The sequence below is a fragment of the Cryptomeria japonica genome, chromosome 3 (assembly GCF_030272615.1).
Source record: "Cryptomeria japonica chromosome 3, Sugi_1.0, whole genome shotgun sequence".
Taxonomy (NCBI): Eukaryota; Viridiplantae; Streptophyta; class Pinopsida; order Cupressales; family Cupressaceae; genus Cryptomeria; species Cryptomeria japonica.
This window is the reverse complement of record NC_081407.1, coordinates 477,004,472-477,021,496: the sequence shown is the minus strand read 5'-3', so window position 1 is coordinate 477,021,496 and position 17,025 is coordinate 477,004,472. Positions and strand designations below refer to the sequence as shown.

Genomic DNA, 17,025 nt, shown 5'->3' with positions numbered 1-17,025 from the left:
AATACATTTTGTAATTGAATTTTGCATTTTTGATTTATTTTATGTTTTAGTATTTTCTTAGTTGCCGAGTCAAAACTTTTGGGCTTGTTGAGTACTCTTTGAGTCCGAGTATGTGAACTATGCATTGGACAACTTGTTTAGTATGCAGGGACTGCCATAGGAAAAGTTGGCATGCTACAATCATTGTTCTGCTGAATACAAGTTAAGTCATAGTTGGCAAGAAATGCCATTTTTTAATAAAGCAAAAATGTATCAATCATGCCCTACGCAGACAACACATAGAACAATCCCATCTATTAGTATCCTAGTTAAGGTCAAACTAGAACATAACCATTTATCGTTTTACTTAATCATTCCTCTTTGTTAATGAGCTTGACAACAAAACATGCAGTCTTGAAGGCTTTACGAAAACTTTAATAATAAATTTCTCACTTAAATATACACGCCAGTCATGAGACACAAGCAAATATCATGGCTACATCATCATTCAAGATCTATCTTAGAAGCCGGCGCATGACTTGCTGTGATATTGGGATAAGTGATGCAGGCTTTTTTTGAGCCATAGAATTATATTTCTAGTTATGATATTTGTTTTGATGTCATATATTTCATATTCCACGATTTCTAAATACATTTGACAATATTTATATATTTAAATGTGTTATTTCCTCAGCTAAAATATGTGTTTATACCTATGTGATCGATGTATACTTGTGTATGTGATCAAAGAAGCTTCTATTTGACGAGGTTATTTTGTCTTTAAGGTTTATTTATTAAAGTGTGCATGAAACAAGTTTCAAATCCTTAAAAATATTTGAATTTCATGGGTTTTTCAATCTGAATTATGAAGGGTTGTAATATGTGAAGTATGACAAATTATATGCTGCTGAGAAGATTGTTTAATATGTTGTCAACATAGATCTGATTATGCATATTCTGTAGTTAACTTGCTTTACCTGAGACTTGTGTATATCTTCTTATAATCTGAGTGCTTCTCAGCCATGATATAGGATGATGAGGTTATCAGTAGGGGAACAGTGTTGGGGTCACCTTCAAGGCACGACACCTCATGGTATTCGACCGGGGAGTCCGACGAGAACAAAGGGGTATGAAGGGTACTGCCTTTGGGTCTGTGAAGGATGGACTTTCTGGGCACCCTATGGTAAACCACCCTCGCGATCTCTATCATGGTGAATGTCTGTCTTAAAGAATATGCAATCATAGGAAGTAGGATACAAGTGACAAGGTCGAGGGGAACGGTGATAGGAGGCCTCACCAAGTATGCCACCTCATATGAATGGCACAGGCCACATGAGGCCAAGGGGGACAAGGTCTGCCCCTGGGCCTGGGATAGAGGGTGTCTAGGGCACCCTATTGAGTCATCCTATCTTAGCTTCCCAATGGTTGAACCCGCTCAAAATTATGTTAAGCAATCTGTGGTTGGATTTATACTTAACATATATATATATATATATATATATATATATATAATATGTTGTTACTTCCCAAATGAAGTTTTTATGGGTTATAATTATGAAACAATCTCTAACTTGTTTGCAGGATCTTCATCGAAGTAAAAGGTATCTCTAACCCTGTTCTGTTTTATTTAGAATTTGTGACCTAGGGCAGAATTTGGATATTCATAAATTGGGGACATTACATATATATGTATGTATGTTTATGCTATACAAATATACGTATGTATGTACTATATATATAGTATATATGTATACATATGTATATACATATAGTACATACATACATACATATATGTGTGTGTGTGTGTGTGTACACACATACATACATGTAAATATACACATACATATATATTCATGCATACATATACATATATGTTTGAATCGTTTGCCGTTGCGCCAAAAGCTCGAACTATCAATGCCCGATACAAACGCCAGATTTAACCCGACCCAGGGAAGGTGGTTAAGCCATGTCAGGAGTCTCCAAGGAGGTGCTGACCACCAAGTCAACAATCTCCCCCTCAACATCGATTGAGCCTTCAACACCCATCGAAGGGAGACTTGAACCTGTGACCCAAGGCTCTGATACCAATTGTTGGAATTGTTTGCCGTTACGCCAAAAGCTCGAACTATCAACGCTCGATACAAATGCTAGATCTAACCTGACCCACGGGAGGCAGTTAAGCCATGTCAAGAGTCTCCAAGGAGGTGCTGACCACCAAGTCAACAATATATATCCGAATCTGTAGCCATACCCGAACCCACACCTGTATCAGAACCAGCAACTTAGTAAAGAAGTCAGATGTAATCTCCTATAACCTTGGTACACATTTTCATTTATATCTCAGTAGACATTACAAACCAAAGCTTTATATGAAACTTATAAATTTGCCTGTCACGACTAATAAAGCCAAATATCCAATTGATTTTATCCTTTCTTATGGACTACCTCAAGCAATATGGAAGATCTACAACACAACATGAATAAAGGGACGTTCAAAAAATGCTGGAACAAGGAGGAGAGCTTATCATATAACTTCTTGGATGAAATTTCTAGCAATGGAGAGCCTTGAAGTCATCTGATTCTTATATTGTAATTCTGTATCAAAACTCAGCTTGATGTTAGAAGGAAATGCACTCTAGGATACAGCATGCAATGAATATGACCTTTTTTGTGGGCCGGGAACTTCAGAAACTACCTACAGATTTCCTTAAAGGATAATTCAACCACTTTACAAAATCTCAGAAGAAGATTTGATAACTGTAGAAAATCAATCTCTAGTAGAGCAACCTCTAACATTGACCAAAGCCTTATCTTTATAGACAAATTTTCACCATATGCATCTAAAGGCTAGGCAATAGGATCTAAACAAGTGAAAACATCATACCCTCTAACATCACACCCTCTAACATCATACCCTTCTATAAAGACTCAGATAAAACTGACCTTGCTAGTCTGACTGCAAAGAACCAACCATGAGATCTAAAGAGTAAATACCTTTAGAATCATGCTTGCCCTTGGGGAGTTATAAGTGATTTTATGTTTGATCAGCACTTTCTAAGGCTTGTTACCATTAAGAGATTCCAAGTCCATTTGACTGCCAAAAAAACATCTTGAACCTAAAGTTCTTTCAACCCAAATCCCCCGATAACTTTACTTTACCTTTTTCTGATTCCCATCTCATCCATATCACAAAAGTCCCTTATGCTATTTGTCAACATGACAGTTACTGAAGAATCGAGAAGTCTCAGAAGAGCAAGAGGACTTTCAAAGAAACTGCAAAGTATTAACCCCATCAAGATTTGTTGTATATGTGTTGCATAATTTGCAACACTGTATGTGTCTTATAGATTTGGCCCATTGTTTTATACCCATTGCATCGCAAACATAGCTTATTGATGTGTTCATAAATACTCACACATGGATTGGTGTTGAACAGAAGTGTGAAATATGTTATTGTATTATGAATGGTTGAGTTATAATGCGAGTGTTGTTTTTGTTGAGATTTTTCTTCAAAGAGTTTCCTAGGGGAAATTCTCATGGACTATTGTGAGCATGTCATTATTTCTGCTGCATTTAAGATTGTGTTAGTATTGCTTCGCCTGCATAGTTTTATCAATTGTTTTTCTCTTTGACAATCAGGATCTCTCAGATGAGAAACATTAAGCTAATAGAAGCCTTTACAATCAACATCAGGTCTAGAAGAGAACAAGGCTAATAGAAAGTGCTTCTCACTTTGCTGATGCTAACCACATTACCATCTTCCTTGGAGGCTTTATAAAATGATTTCTTTAAGATAGAATCTATCTAACCTAGACTACATTCTCTTATTCCTTCTCTGATAGTTGTGGCAACTGAACCAATTAGCTCTACCTTCTTCCTTTCCTGTCCACAGAGGATCAACAACATTTACCAACCATTTAGATAAAAAAATTTGCTAGTTTGTGTTCATTTGCAACTTTAAACTACCAAACTTACCATCCTTATGTGCAATGACATTAAATCCCACCCAACAATGGAAGTCACTTCAGAGATTAGTCATATTCCAGTTTCAAAGTGCAATTGCATTCTATTTAAGTTCGACGCTTAAATAAAACACAACAAGCTTAGCAACCCTATTGCAAGGAGAACATCCCTTTTCAACCACTCTCCTAGCCCAATCCATACTCAACAAAGCCACCACACCCCCTGTAGCATTAGGATGCAAGTACAAACAAACAGAGAATCAGGCTAAGTAAACCTCAAAGATCTACCCAAGGCAAACCCAATTGGCTTTTCACAACATTCTAGTGAGCATTTCTACTTACAAAACATTCCAAGTACAACTTTTAGTTTTTTTTCAAAGGCTTTTCAAGCCCTCTAATATTTCAACTATCTTAATAATTACAGGGGTGACTGGAAGATTTCACCCCACCCTTAGAGCCTTCCCATGCAATTTGGTATTCCCCCTCACTCTTTTTAGAATTTCTAGATATGTTTTGAGAAAAAGTTCCTAGTTTTTTTTTCGCTACCTCATCTCCATTATCCTTACATTCTCAATAGAAGTGGCCTCCCCACATAGCATCGGTTTGCACCTATGTTGCAGGGTTCGTTCCTTGGGGTGTCGGATCCGGGTTCGGTTCCTCTGTGGGTTTGAGGCGTTGAGCAAGGTGCACCATTTTTGGGCCTGGTTTGTCTTCGGCAAACCTAGGTGAACCCAGACACCTAAGCACTAAAAACAAACAAAAATTTGCCATTTTAAAACCTTTTTTGGCGCCCAGTTTGACTTACACAACGACGGTTATTGTGCAACTATGGCGACAAAATAATTTATCTGAAAAGTCAAATCCAAATTCTAAGGAAAAAGCTACCTTTCTGAACAATTGGCAGCTGAAACCTGAAATTTGGGACAAAGAAATATCTGAAATGTCCAATCTACATTTCTGAAAAATTGACAGATAACATGAAATTCTGGATCAAAATGGTACCTGAAAGGTCTGAAACCGAAATTTAGTATTTGTATAAATTCTTGAATAAGAGGCAATGGTTGTTTCGATGATGCCTGCACAAGTTTGAGACCTTGGAAGGAGATACAATGTAAAGATAGCACATCAAAGAGGAAGTTCCATAAAATTCTTTGAAATTGTGCATGTGGTAAGCATCTGAAATGTCTTGTCTCAGCAAAGAAATATATTATATTCTATTTGTGCAGGGTTGACTAGTTTCCTGGGATTAAATCTTTAGAGTATATCTTTACCTTAAGTACAGATACTTTCTTGATTCAGAACCTTAGTTGGTATCATTTTCCCATCACTTCCTTTGGAGCATTTCATTATTATATGAATATTTTAGGAATTCAGTGCCGGATACTTTTGTATAGAAGCATGCCAAACATCACTGAGAAATAAATAGAGTATGCAATAGGAGGCAGCTGTCCAAGGATACCACCTTAAAGTAATTATAGTATTTGAGAGACTATTGCAACTGACAAATTTATATGCAAAAGTGCTGTATGTACAATGGAAGTGTCAGCAAATAAATGCTTTGCATGATTAGTTGTAATCATGCAAGCTTTAAGAATGTCTCATATGATGGATAACATTAGATTAGGTAACAGAACGAAGATTACTGTTCTAGAATGATTCAGGATGTTTAAATTTGACCATACAAAGGATCTACATCTCCATGTATGTGCCAAGTGTTCAATGGCCATAGAAGCTGAAATCATGATTACTTGCTGATCTGTCATGTTGGCACTCTGATTCATGTTGGATCGCCAGTTTTTTCCTTTGATCACAGGAAGGATTCTCAAGGCTGGTTTAATCAAGAATAAACTGTGTATTTTTCAAAAAATCACAATTCACATTTGTTTGTAAAAACCTAGTTTTTATTTGTGATAAAACTGGCTATTTCAATTTGTCTATATGCTATTTAGCTTTTGAATTCTGTTAAAACCTCATTTTTATGTTGCAGATTTGGGTTTTGCCAAAGAAACCAAATATTGGATTGGTTAGGACACACTCAAGGGAACCCATTTTTAAAGCAAAAATCTGTTCCATTCTTATTTAATTAATGCCGAACTATTGTTTTGTGGCCTTGATGCCCGTGTTTATTGAATGCTTTGGAGCTTTAAAAGTGATAAAATTTTGAAAAATCATAAAATGGCATGCATCATCAAGGTCTTTGTTGCCTTAAAGGCGTTACTTTGGGATTGGTGGTGGGGGTTCTGCTTTCAACCCTGCCCCCCAGACCCCACTTAGGTTTTAAAAAGAAAAACCACAAATGTTTTCAGTGCGGTCTGATTGAAAAGCAGTGTTTTTTTCCTTTATCTCGATTGAAAAGAGAAGCAATTTTTTTCCCTATTTTTATGAATTTTCAACTTTTTTAATTTTCAAAATTTTCCTGATTGAATCCTGAGTACTTGAATTACGATATCATAATTTTGGTTTGTTGAGTCAATCCTGATCCTGAGAAATGCTACTGTGGGTTAACCTTGGTCGATTGGGAAATGAAAAACATTGATCTCTTGGATGCTTGAGCTACTTTGGATTTTTTTAGTTATCATTATAATGATAAATTCCAAATTCTTGTTTTGCATTTTCTATACAAGATGTAATTTAATCACTCTGGTATGACAGCGGTTGCGTCTTATTGAAGTATTTGACGTGCAGAGACTGCAAATGCGCTATGCAAATTCTTTCATCGGGTAACGAGGCTCTTCTTTAATAGCATCTAGTAATTAAGTTCTTTGTCTACCTATCAGCAATGCTTGTTTCTGCTAAACTTTTATTGCCTCTGTTTACAGGGGACCTAATACACTAGCTACATTTGTAGCTGTTTATGCTGTCTGTGGACCAACTTTTCCGGGAAGTTATGATGTAGACAGGGGAATGTATACTCTTTTCTACCCAGTAAGTTTTGGCACAGTGTGCTTTGCCCTTTGCAAATAGTTAAGCTATGGTTGTGTAATTGCTTTATATTTTGTTACTATAATGAATGGTATTCTTTTTTGTTTTTCAGGGCTTGTCATTTGCATTTCCAATTCCTCCTTTGTATAAGGACTATTTGTTGGACCGGAAAGGTAAAAACTCAATTTGTCTTGTACTAGTGGAACTTTTTCATCAGAATTCTACAATTTAGATTCAAAAGGAGCAGTAAAAATGCTTTTTTTTGCCTTATGTTTGGAAGCAGCGGAACTGCCTTTAGAGTTTCCAGATGGAACAACTCCAGTAACCTCCCGTGTATGCATATATGATAAATCTAGTGGAAGTAACATTGGTGTGGGTGTTGGAGCTTTATTAAAAAAAGCTGTACCACCTCCATTGCCTGTGGGATCTTTATATATGGAGGTGGTTCATGCCAAGGTTTGTTCTTCCAGACAATTCTAGTTTAGTGGATATATCATATACCCTACATTGTTGTATTCGTTACATAGCATATGGTATGTTACACGTGCAGGCAAACTGAGTCATCAATCAGTCTGCTCAGCTAGTACAAATGGGAATCGTTTGGTCAATATTGTGCCATCATTTTTCTTTTGAAAGAGTCATAATTCGTGGGCTCCATATTCTGGCTGTAAATAAATTTAATGTGCATTACTATTTGAATTCTGACTATGAATCTCATAATGTTTTCTAAGGTCTGCAATTATGTTTTTCAGCTAGATAAAGAAATTTGGTTCACTGTTGGGGGGCAGCATATTCCTTTTGGAGCTTCACCACAGGTTTGTCAAATTTAAATGATCATGTTTTAGATTTGTGTAAATATTAAGGAAGTGGAGATAGAAGGAAATTACCCTATATTGGTCCTGATGATCGAAGCATAATTTTTCAAAATTTCTGAGAATATATATGGATCCTTTCTGTAATAGTGTACTTTTAAGAGGATTTTAGTTAAAAGGTTGATTGATGCACGGAAAAAAAACTTCTAAAAGTTGGTTCTTTTAAAAAAAATAGGACTAAGTTCTATTGATTCTTGAGTAGATTACATTTGGGTGTCTTTCTATATATTACTCTTATATAAGTAATGTGAAATCGTAACTTATGCTGCATCTAAATTGCCAGTATAAGGCTGATAGGGAAGAGACACTATGTATCATTTGTATGATGTCAAAATTATAAGTAGCTCTGATTTATGTTTGATGAAGCTAAGTAAATTGTGCCAAGTTGTTACACCATCCCAATTTTATTCATAACAAATAGTCAGTTATATAAGGACATTTGACTGACCAGAGCCATCTTCCTATGCAATGATTTATCGGACACGATTAATGCTCGTCTCTCTCATTTGTTCAGTCTTATGCACATGCATATCAATTTCACACAACCTCTTGCTTTCTCGTCTTGCCTGTTTACAAATATTCTGTGGTGGAGAGACAAAAAGTTTCTACCAATAGATTCTTTCTACTATTTTTAGTCCATTGAATCTGGCAGTGGTGGATATAAACGGACAACATAGTTATGTCAAATGTTAGAGAAATTACTTGCATCAATTTGAACAGAATAGTGACATGATATTTTAGAAGAATCAAGTTGTCCTAGGTAACATAATGACTCAATGTATCATCTATTTATGTATGATAATTGTTAAGAATTAAGAGGTCTGTTCATTAATGCTTAAAAAGATGTGACCACCATGTAGATTGGTGCTTGATTGATTATGTTACAACTCTGAATGCTTTTAGCTAACATTATGTTTACTATATTGCAGAGCAGAAGATTAGGAGAACCAATACTTCAACTTGTAGTGAGTCTAGGAAGCAGATTAAGATTCATAATACTGTGAGAAGATGTAGAATACTATAAGTGTATGACATGTTGCCATGAAACCTTCTAGTACAATATATCCATGTTTGCAACATTATATTGAAGGATTTAGCTAATAGATTGCTACATACTAATCCATTGATAGAGTTGAGAGAACACTGATAATCTACTATTTTCAGCAGGTACATAACACACTGTTTCGCATCCTCACATAACTTCGCAGATCAGTCCTGTCCCGTCAAGGGATATTGTTGCAGTAAATTGTACAAGTGTACAATGCACAAGTATCACAAACATTGCCAACCTTGCAACAAAATCCTATTAAGACTACACTACCTATCCTATGAGACATTAAAGATTAGACCTTAGCTCCATTGTGTTAGCTTTTGTGGTTGGTGTGATCCAAAAGTGTTTTTCGTATGTGTTAGTGAGTTAGGTTCTTATGTTCTCATGTCACAGTGTTAATAATCTTCATGTGATGTGTTGTTGATATGTTCAGGTTAATTAGTTGGTGGTTGTGTGTGCAGGAAGTTTACTTTAAGGTGGTTTGGGTGGTTTTATTATGTGAATGCTTTTAGAAAGTCCATAATCTTTTATTTTAAAATCTATCCTGTGAAATCAATATCATATTGTTGCCGTACCTTTATTATGATGAAGAAATCTTTCTTTCTTTCTTTGGATTAATAGTGAGGTACTAGAGGCAATGGGGCAATTGAAGAGAGTGTGTAACTTATTTTGTTTTGAAGAGTATTCCTTTTTGTATGGCTCTGGTGAACATCTATTGTCTATTGTGTATGGCTTGTTTAACGAATGTCTGGGGAGAGTCTGAAGTGTAGCTTTTTTCTTTTTCTTTTTTGTGTAGGCCTGATTTAGGTGTCTTGTCTAAGTGAGATACATCAAGTGAATATGATGGCATTTTATTTGATTTGTTTGAGCATTTTTTAATAAACTGTGCAAACCGTCTGGAGGTTTTATCATTGGTAGGGCTTGGTGATAATGCTATAGTGTACAGCCATGTCAAAGCAGCGCAACAAGACATGTAAAATTTTACAGCTTAGAAGATGACTTTGCTTTATTAAAAAAATGCATAAATGTTGGAGGTTTCTATGCATTCAGATTGGTGAGTAGATGATTGCTTGATGGTGATAAAATTTAAGTTTTTCTACTGGAGAAGCTAAGTGAGATCTGTGGGATGCATTCTGTTTCCTCTCTATTGCTCAAGTTAGAAACGTTGCCGTCTTGTTGGCTGTGCCTCTAAGGCCACTTGATATTCTTTATGTTATCCTTTCTTTCTGCATTTTCCTGCTGTTCATCACAGAAATAATCCTGTAATCATCTCAATATCCAAAAAATGCATTTAATGTTGTATGTAAGCTTAGGGCATGACATTATTTTCTTTTGTTTTTTAAAAAATCACTTGGTGATTGTTTTATGAGGACACAAAAGGGTAGAAACCGGCAATAAATTCATTTGTTAATATTTTATTAATCTTTCTGAGGTTTGAGGTTCAAATCGCAACATTACTTTTTCTTAAGTCCTATTTTTTGTTTAACATGTATTTTAGGGATCTTTCTATTTATAAGCACAAAGAAAAACTATTAAAGACCCCATGGTATGTTAAGTGGAGAATTACTTATACCTTTACATTGGGTGCATTATTAGTGGAAAATTATAAATAATAATTTGACACCCTGTTATTTTCTCTTTTTTTTTTCCACATGAGCACACTGAGTTTCATATATATATTAACTTTACTTCATGATTGTGCTATCATGACCATTAAATATATTTTTTGGTGACTTACATGCTGCATCTGACTTTGAAGAGTCCAGCAGTACCAAGAGGAGGTTAGTGGACCCATCAGAGAAGGAGGACCATTCTTATCCCCAGTTAGCTTCTTGTTTGGAGATCGGATGTACTGCTTGAGAGGCACTTTAAGGAGTTTTTCTTTTTGATTTCAGTTTGGTGTTTTAATTGTATGGTTTTTGGTGTTGTGTTTGTAGTTTGGCGGCATCCCATTTTGCTTTTGTTTTTGTGAGCTTTTATGAGGAGCAAAAGTGATGGAATGCTATTATTTTCCTCAACAACTGATGTTGGAAGGTTAAAGGTTTTGGTGATTAGTCATTCATGATGATTAGTATAGATTGACAGGTATTGCTCATAGAGGAGTGTGGAGCAAAGTGGTCTTAAGTGTTAGCTGGAGGTGAATCTAATGATTACAAGCATAGGTTGATCAGCAAGATGGTCATTTTTGAGCAGTACATATATATTTTATACATTGCACAAGGGTTTAGATGGCTAGGGGCATGGTGAGTTGATGATACTTTGACATGATTGTTTTAGGGTAAGAACACAGGTTGATTATTACTAAGTTTCAGAAGAACATATTTGCAGAATTGTAGGATAACTACCAGATGCTCTAGACCAACCATTTAGATTTTCCCCTTTTGTATCAGGGGGTTTGTTGGCTTTTGTGGTTGCTGTGATCTAAAAACGTGTTCTGGATTTGTTAGGGTTGTCACGTCTAACGTGTGAGTGGGTTAGGTTCTTGTGTTCTCATATCATAATGTTTGTAATCTTGATTTAATGCGTTGTTAGGTTCATAGATGCAAAACTCACCATGCATGTACTAACAAATTGAAAAACTAGGCTAGAAACTCACCAACACACTTGCCCCATTTTTTAGTAGGCTCACGGTATAGACTGGCTGCAAGTACTCACCAACATGGCTTGGATGTGCTCCACAACAAAAAATGTGCAAAAAGTGCACACTTTTTGTCTTCAAGATAGAATCCAATTCTCATTCCTTACATTGCTGTAATGTTCCCTTTTGTAAATGCCCTAGTTTTTACCCTAAAATCACAATTCCAAGTAATGAAATAGAGTTAGAGATACCATTTACCAATTAAATTTTTGAACAAGAGAGATCCTAGTAGCGGCCTTACTAGGGTTAGGAACATTAGCTTAATTATATGATATATCTAATTCATTAATGGAGTTCAACTATAGATGGCTAGGATAAGGAGACATGATAGGCTGCCCAAAATGACCCTCTACCCTAGGCCCAAGAGTGTATATGCCATCCCTCTTGGCCTCATGTGGCCTTCCACCATCTCATATGAGGTGGTGTACCTAGTCAGGTGTCCTACAACCATTCTCCCTCATCATACCACCCTTATTCACCTTTTTATGATTCAGAGTCCTTAACCCAATAATCAACCATGGCGGAGGTTTGAGGCGAAACTACAATAGGGTGTCCGGAACATCCTTTCCTTTTAAGCCCAAGGGTGGGGCACTCCTTGCACTCCCTTAGCCTCATGGGACCATTGGTCATCCACCATGAGGCGGTGTGCTTAGAAGAGGACTTCATAAATGTTTCCCCTCCTTGTATTCCCTCACTATCCCTATCAGGTTTTTTTTCAGCATTTTAACAGACATATGAGGAATTATACATTTTTGTCTATATTCAATATATAAGGGATCATATAATTATCATCAGGTTGTATACATATTGTTCATATGTGAGTAGTTATAATTAGCCCCCTACCACAAGAGTTACTATTACTTGTGTAATGCTCAAGGGTTGTATGCCTGAATCTGAATATCTTATATCAGATCTGTTCTTGTACAGCATATAGGTCTGCTATAAATCATCTTCTAGAACTGCTTATATATCTTCTCAAGATCTGTTCATAACCTTTTCAAGATCTGCTCATATATCTTCTGAAGATCTGTTTATACACTTACTTAAAATCTGCTCATAAAATCTGATTTCAATAATTTCAAATCTGTTTATAAGTCTGCTAATGAATGGAAAGATATTGCCTTAAAAAGCTTGTCTTTCACATCTCCCCTTAACCTTGTTTTATACCCGTTTTAACATACCTCTTCACCAAGGAATGTGACTCTTCCCAAGATGGGCAATCCTTTCAGGAGAGGTTGGCCCTCGCAAAAACAAATATATATTCATTTTGAAATTTAAATCTCAATTGTATTTTCTTGGCACCACAAGTAGAGAGTTGGCCAGCATGGTGAAGGTCGGCTTTAAGAATATTTAATTTAAGCCAATTTATTTTTACCTCAGCGCTGCCTCTTAGAATAAGTTGGCCCCTCTATCATTTTAATTATTTTGTTTTTATTCCCATAAGGGTCGGCCAGCATCAAACTTAAGTGCTTACATAAGGGAGTCGGCTAGGTTTTAGAAAATTGTGATGCCTTATAAATAAGACAATTTTCTTATCGGTGATGTATATCAGTTTTAGGATGGGGGCATGACAATTGCATTGCGTAAACTTGTTTGAGCAATCAAGCAAGTTTGTAGGTTATTTAAGAACTGAAATTCTGCAATTTTTTGAGTTTTAGGTTAGTTTTTTGCTTTTATTTTTCAAACATTTATTGAATTTTTTTCATTCCTAAATTTTATATACGTGTTCAAGCTTGTTTGCGAATCATTAAATTAGGTTTTCATGTAGTTTAACTTGATTTTATTTGGTTTTGTCATAGCAATAAAAATCATTTCCAGGAATAAATTAGCAAACCAAAAAATAGGTATTTTTGTAAAAAAGGAGGTTTGATTGGGGAAAAATTGGCCATCAAAGATTTTTGGCTTCTTTGCCACAAAATCCTCACCATTGTGCTAAAAAACGCCAAGTTATTTTTAGATGATATCATGTAAGATCTACTCAAAGCTTAACATTTTTAATGTGTATGTATATAATAATAATATAGAGAGATTATGAAAAGTTAATGGAGTCTATGTCATGCCCCCCACCATAAGAAAATAAAGATAATATAAATATAAAATAATAACTATAATAGATTGCCCTTATAAGGAGAGCGAAGGGATTATAATTATTTACTGGTCAGCATTTTCCTTTGAGAGCTATTAATCCTTAGCGGTGGAAATTATTGTATGCAGGAACCCCTGAGAGATTATGAAAAGTTTATGGAGTCTATGTCATGCCCCCCACCATAAGAAAATAAAGATAATATAAATATAAAATAATAACTATGATAGATTGCCCTTTTTAAGGAGAGCAAAGGGATTATAATTATTTACTGGTCAGCATTTTCCTTTGAGAGATATTAATCCTTAGCGGTGGAAATTATTGTATGCAGGAACCCCTTGTTATCCCTAACTACAGCGATCAAGAAAGGGCAGCAGTTGCAAGTGAAAAGGCAGCAGTTGGTATCTTTTCAAGACTAGGGGTTGTGACCCTTCCCATCTTGGAGGATATAAAAAGAGAGGAAATCTCAATTGAGGAAGGCATAAAAAAATCAAGTTTGAATTGGAGAAGAATTGAAAAATAAACCTCAGCTAGAAATTTATAACAAGGGTCTATAATATTAAAATATTAAGGGAAATAATTGGTATGCAAGTATTATTGTATTTATCTCGATATAAATCTTTTAGGAAGCTTTTAAGTTTTACTTATATGATTAAATTGCCAATCCATCACGACTTATATGATAAGTAATTATTTACTGTATATTTATAAGCAACCATGTTTATAATTAATGTGAAATGTTTTGCAAATAGAAGATGCAACAGTACTGGTCTTCCCTCATCAAGTATGCCACCCTGAGATGGATGGATTGGAGGTCTTGCGATACTTGTGGGCCAAGTGGCCAAATGGATTGGAGGTTCATTTCGTGCCCTGGGGCCTGGTTGAGGAAGAAACTCTTGCTGGTCCTATCAAGCTTTTCCATCGGATTCCCAATATGGTTGATTATGGGAATAAGCTATGAAATATATATGAATGAATTTAGGATACTTTGATTTTTAATAAAAATTATCTGTATATGATCATTGATTCTTGATATTAACGCCTTGATGTTAATTAATATTGTTTATAATACCAATTTTATTGTGTTGGAATTGTTATTTTTGGGCAAAAATCAGGTATATCCCAAAATGGGACATTACAATCTACTTGCTTTGAAGGTCTTCTTGCCTTGCATGACAACCGTAATCAAAGAGAAAAAACCCTTTCCTACTTATATATTGGTAGATTTACCTTAATCGCATCCAATGCTGCTAGAGTAGTGAACATTTTCTCCATGTACATGAGTAGGCCTACATGACTTTAGTATCATCTCTAAATGAGAGGCTATAGAACAACAATGGATTCAGATGTTATCTAATGACATGGCAAGGGGAATGCATCTATTAGTTCTGTCTCTTATTGATCATGCTCCACAATGGCATGCACTTGGCTTTGTTATTTTTCATCCTATTCCCCATCACCTCCTTAGACCTATCCATTGCCTCATACAAATAATCAATGGGAATTTCTCCCCATCCACTAGTCTCAAAACTTATAATAGTGTCTTTAAAATTTGACAACTTCTTGTGCCTCACCAAAACTTGTAAAAAAATCTACTCTGCAACTATTTTGCCATCTATTTTATTGGTGAAGTCAAACTCCATCCACTCATTTGAAATGAATTTTTTCTTCAAACAAGGGCACTATAGAACAATTATGTATTCTGATTTATCTAGTGACATGAAGAGAGGAGTGCATTTGTTGATCCCATCTCTTATTGATTATGTCCCTTAATGGCATGTACTTGTCCCAATTATTTTCCATCTTACCCCTCATCACCTCCTTGGCCCTATCCATGGCCTTTTACAAATAGTCCATGAAGATTTCTTCTCATCCACTAGTTTTAAAACTTCTACTAGAGGCTTTAAAAATGTGACAACTTTTTGTGTCTCAGCCTAAAAACTTGTAGGAAAAACCTACTTCGCAACATTTTTGCCATCTATTTGTTTGGTGAATGTAATGTCCCCTTGTTGAAATAGGATTTATTAATAAATAATAATAGTAAATTGAAATATAAAAGAATAAAAATAAAATTAAATATAATCAAAATTTTGTTAAGTTTAATGAATGGTCAAAAGGCATGAAATGAAAAGTTGGGACTCCATCAAACATGAGATATAAAAGGGAGACAAGAGAACTTGATTTGGGGAGAAAACAGATGAAGGAAGAAAGAAGGGAGCAAAGGAATTAAGGAAGCATTAATGGGAAGAAGATAAGAAAGTAACTGTTCCAAAGGGGCAGCAATGCTGAAGGGTTGTGACCCTTTTGAAGGGTGGTAATTGTGAAAGGTTGTGACCATTGTGAAGAGGTGTGACTCTCCCTCACATTGGAGGATATAAAGGGGAGAAGTTTTCATTTGAGGAGGAGATAAAAAAGGGAGATCAATCTGAGGAATATATATTATTTTCAAGGGCAACAATGAAAAGTGGTGACTCAATTCTTATGAAAGGTGGTGACCCTTCCACCAATTAAGTATAAAAGAGAATTCATTGCAAGCATTGAAGGGGACTTATCAATCAATTGAGGAAATCAATACAATTAACATCAATTCTCCTAAGTGAGCAAAGAACCTTCAGCAATCAAATTCAAATCGAACCATTCAGTTATAGCACTCATCCAAGAGAGCAGCATTTAGCTTTTAAAGAGGGAAACAACATCAAACTGAATCTGTCCAAATTACCATAGTAAACTGAAAATACATAACCTGCAATAATTCTACAAGTTTAGTGGGCAAGATTTAGTGTCCTTCCAAAAGGGGACATTACAAATGGTATCAGAGCACCGTTCCTGCCAACCTGAGGGAACAAAGAGCAGATTATAGTCATACCATTACAAGCATAAATCATTATTGCTTAAAAGGAGAAATGCCAAACATAAAGTGATTAATAAGTCATAAGGTGCAGCACTTATCTCAAAGAAGTTTAATAACAAAGTGATTAGTTACATGCCTATCAGTGAATCAAAGACATATTAACGTTGTCATTATTAGCAAATGGTAGCAATGGAATCTAAAAGGAAAGGACGCCTGTTCTTGAATAAAGCATTTCCTTCCATAAAGTCCCCCCTTTTCAAAGGCATGAGAAACCATAAAGGGAGAATGAGAAGTGTGGCTGAATAGTAGATGAGAATGAGATGTTCTATCATCAAAACATAAGTCGATGTGTGAGTTGAAGTGAGATATATGAGGAGTTTATAAGGAACAAAGAATAAATATTTTTATAAAAAGTAGATTTATGCATGAAGAAAATATAAGAAAACAAGATAAAAACTCAGTCCATTTAAGAGCAGGTTTCTGAGTATAACTGCAGATACATGAATATTTTGTAAGCAGATTTGAGCAAGAGAGTAGTGTGAAGTAAAAAGGTTAATCTTTCAAGGGAGAAATGTATGAAGAATATAAGGAATAATATATATGCTCAAGCAAGCAAGGCAAAGAAGTAGATGTTGTGTCAGAAATAAAGTTATATCAGACCTGCATA

At 35.4% G+C, this 17,025-nt stretch overlaps 1 protein-coding gene across 2 annotated transcripts in view; it reads left to right on the top strand.

Annotated features, from left to right (window-relative positions):
- Positions 1–17,025, top strand: part of LOC131029574 (PHAF1 protein At3g51130) — a 98,214-nt gene that overhangs the window by 36,527 nt on the left and 44,662 nt on the right. For both annotated transcript variants that reach the window (XM_057960084.2, XM_057960083.2), the window contains exons 4-8: positions 6,594–6,661; positions 6,761–6,866; positions 6,976–7,036; positions 7,147–7,319; positions 7,616–7,678. In XM_057960084.2, the coding sequence (XP_057816067.2) occupies positions 6,594–6,661; positions 6,761–6,866; positions 6,976–7,036; positions 7,147–7,319; positions 7,616–7,678 (471 nt within the window). The remainder of the gene's footprint in view (positions 1–6,593; positions 6,662–6,760; positions 6,867–6,975; positions 7,037–7,146; positions 7,320–7,615; positions 7,679–17,025) is intronic.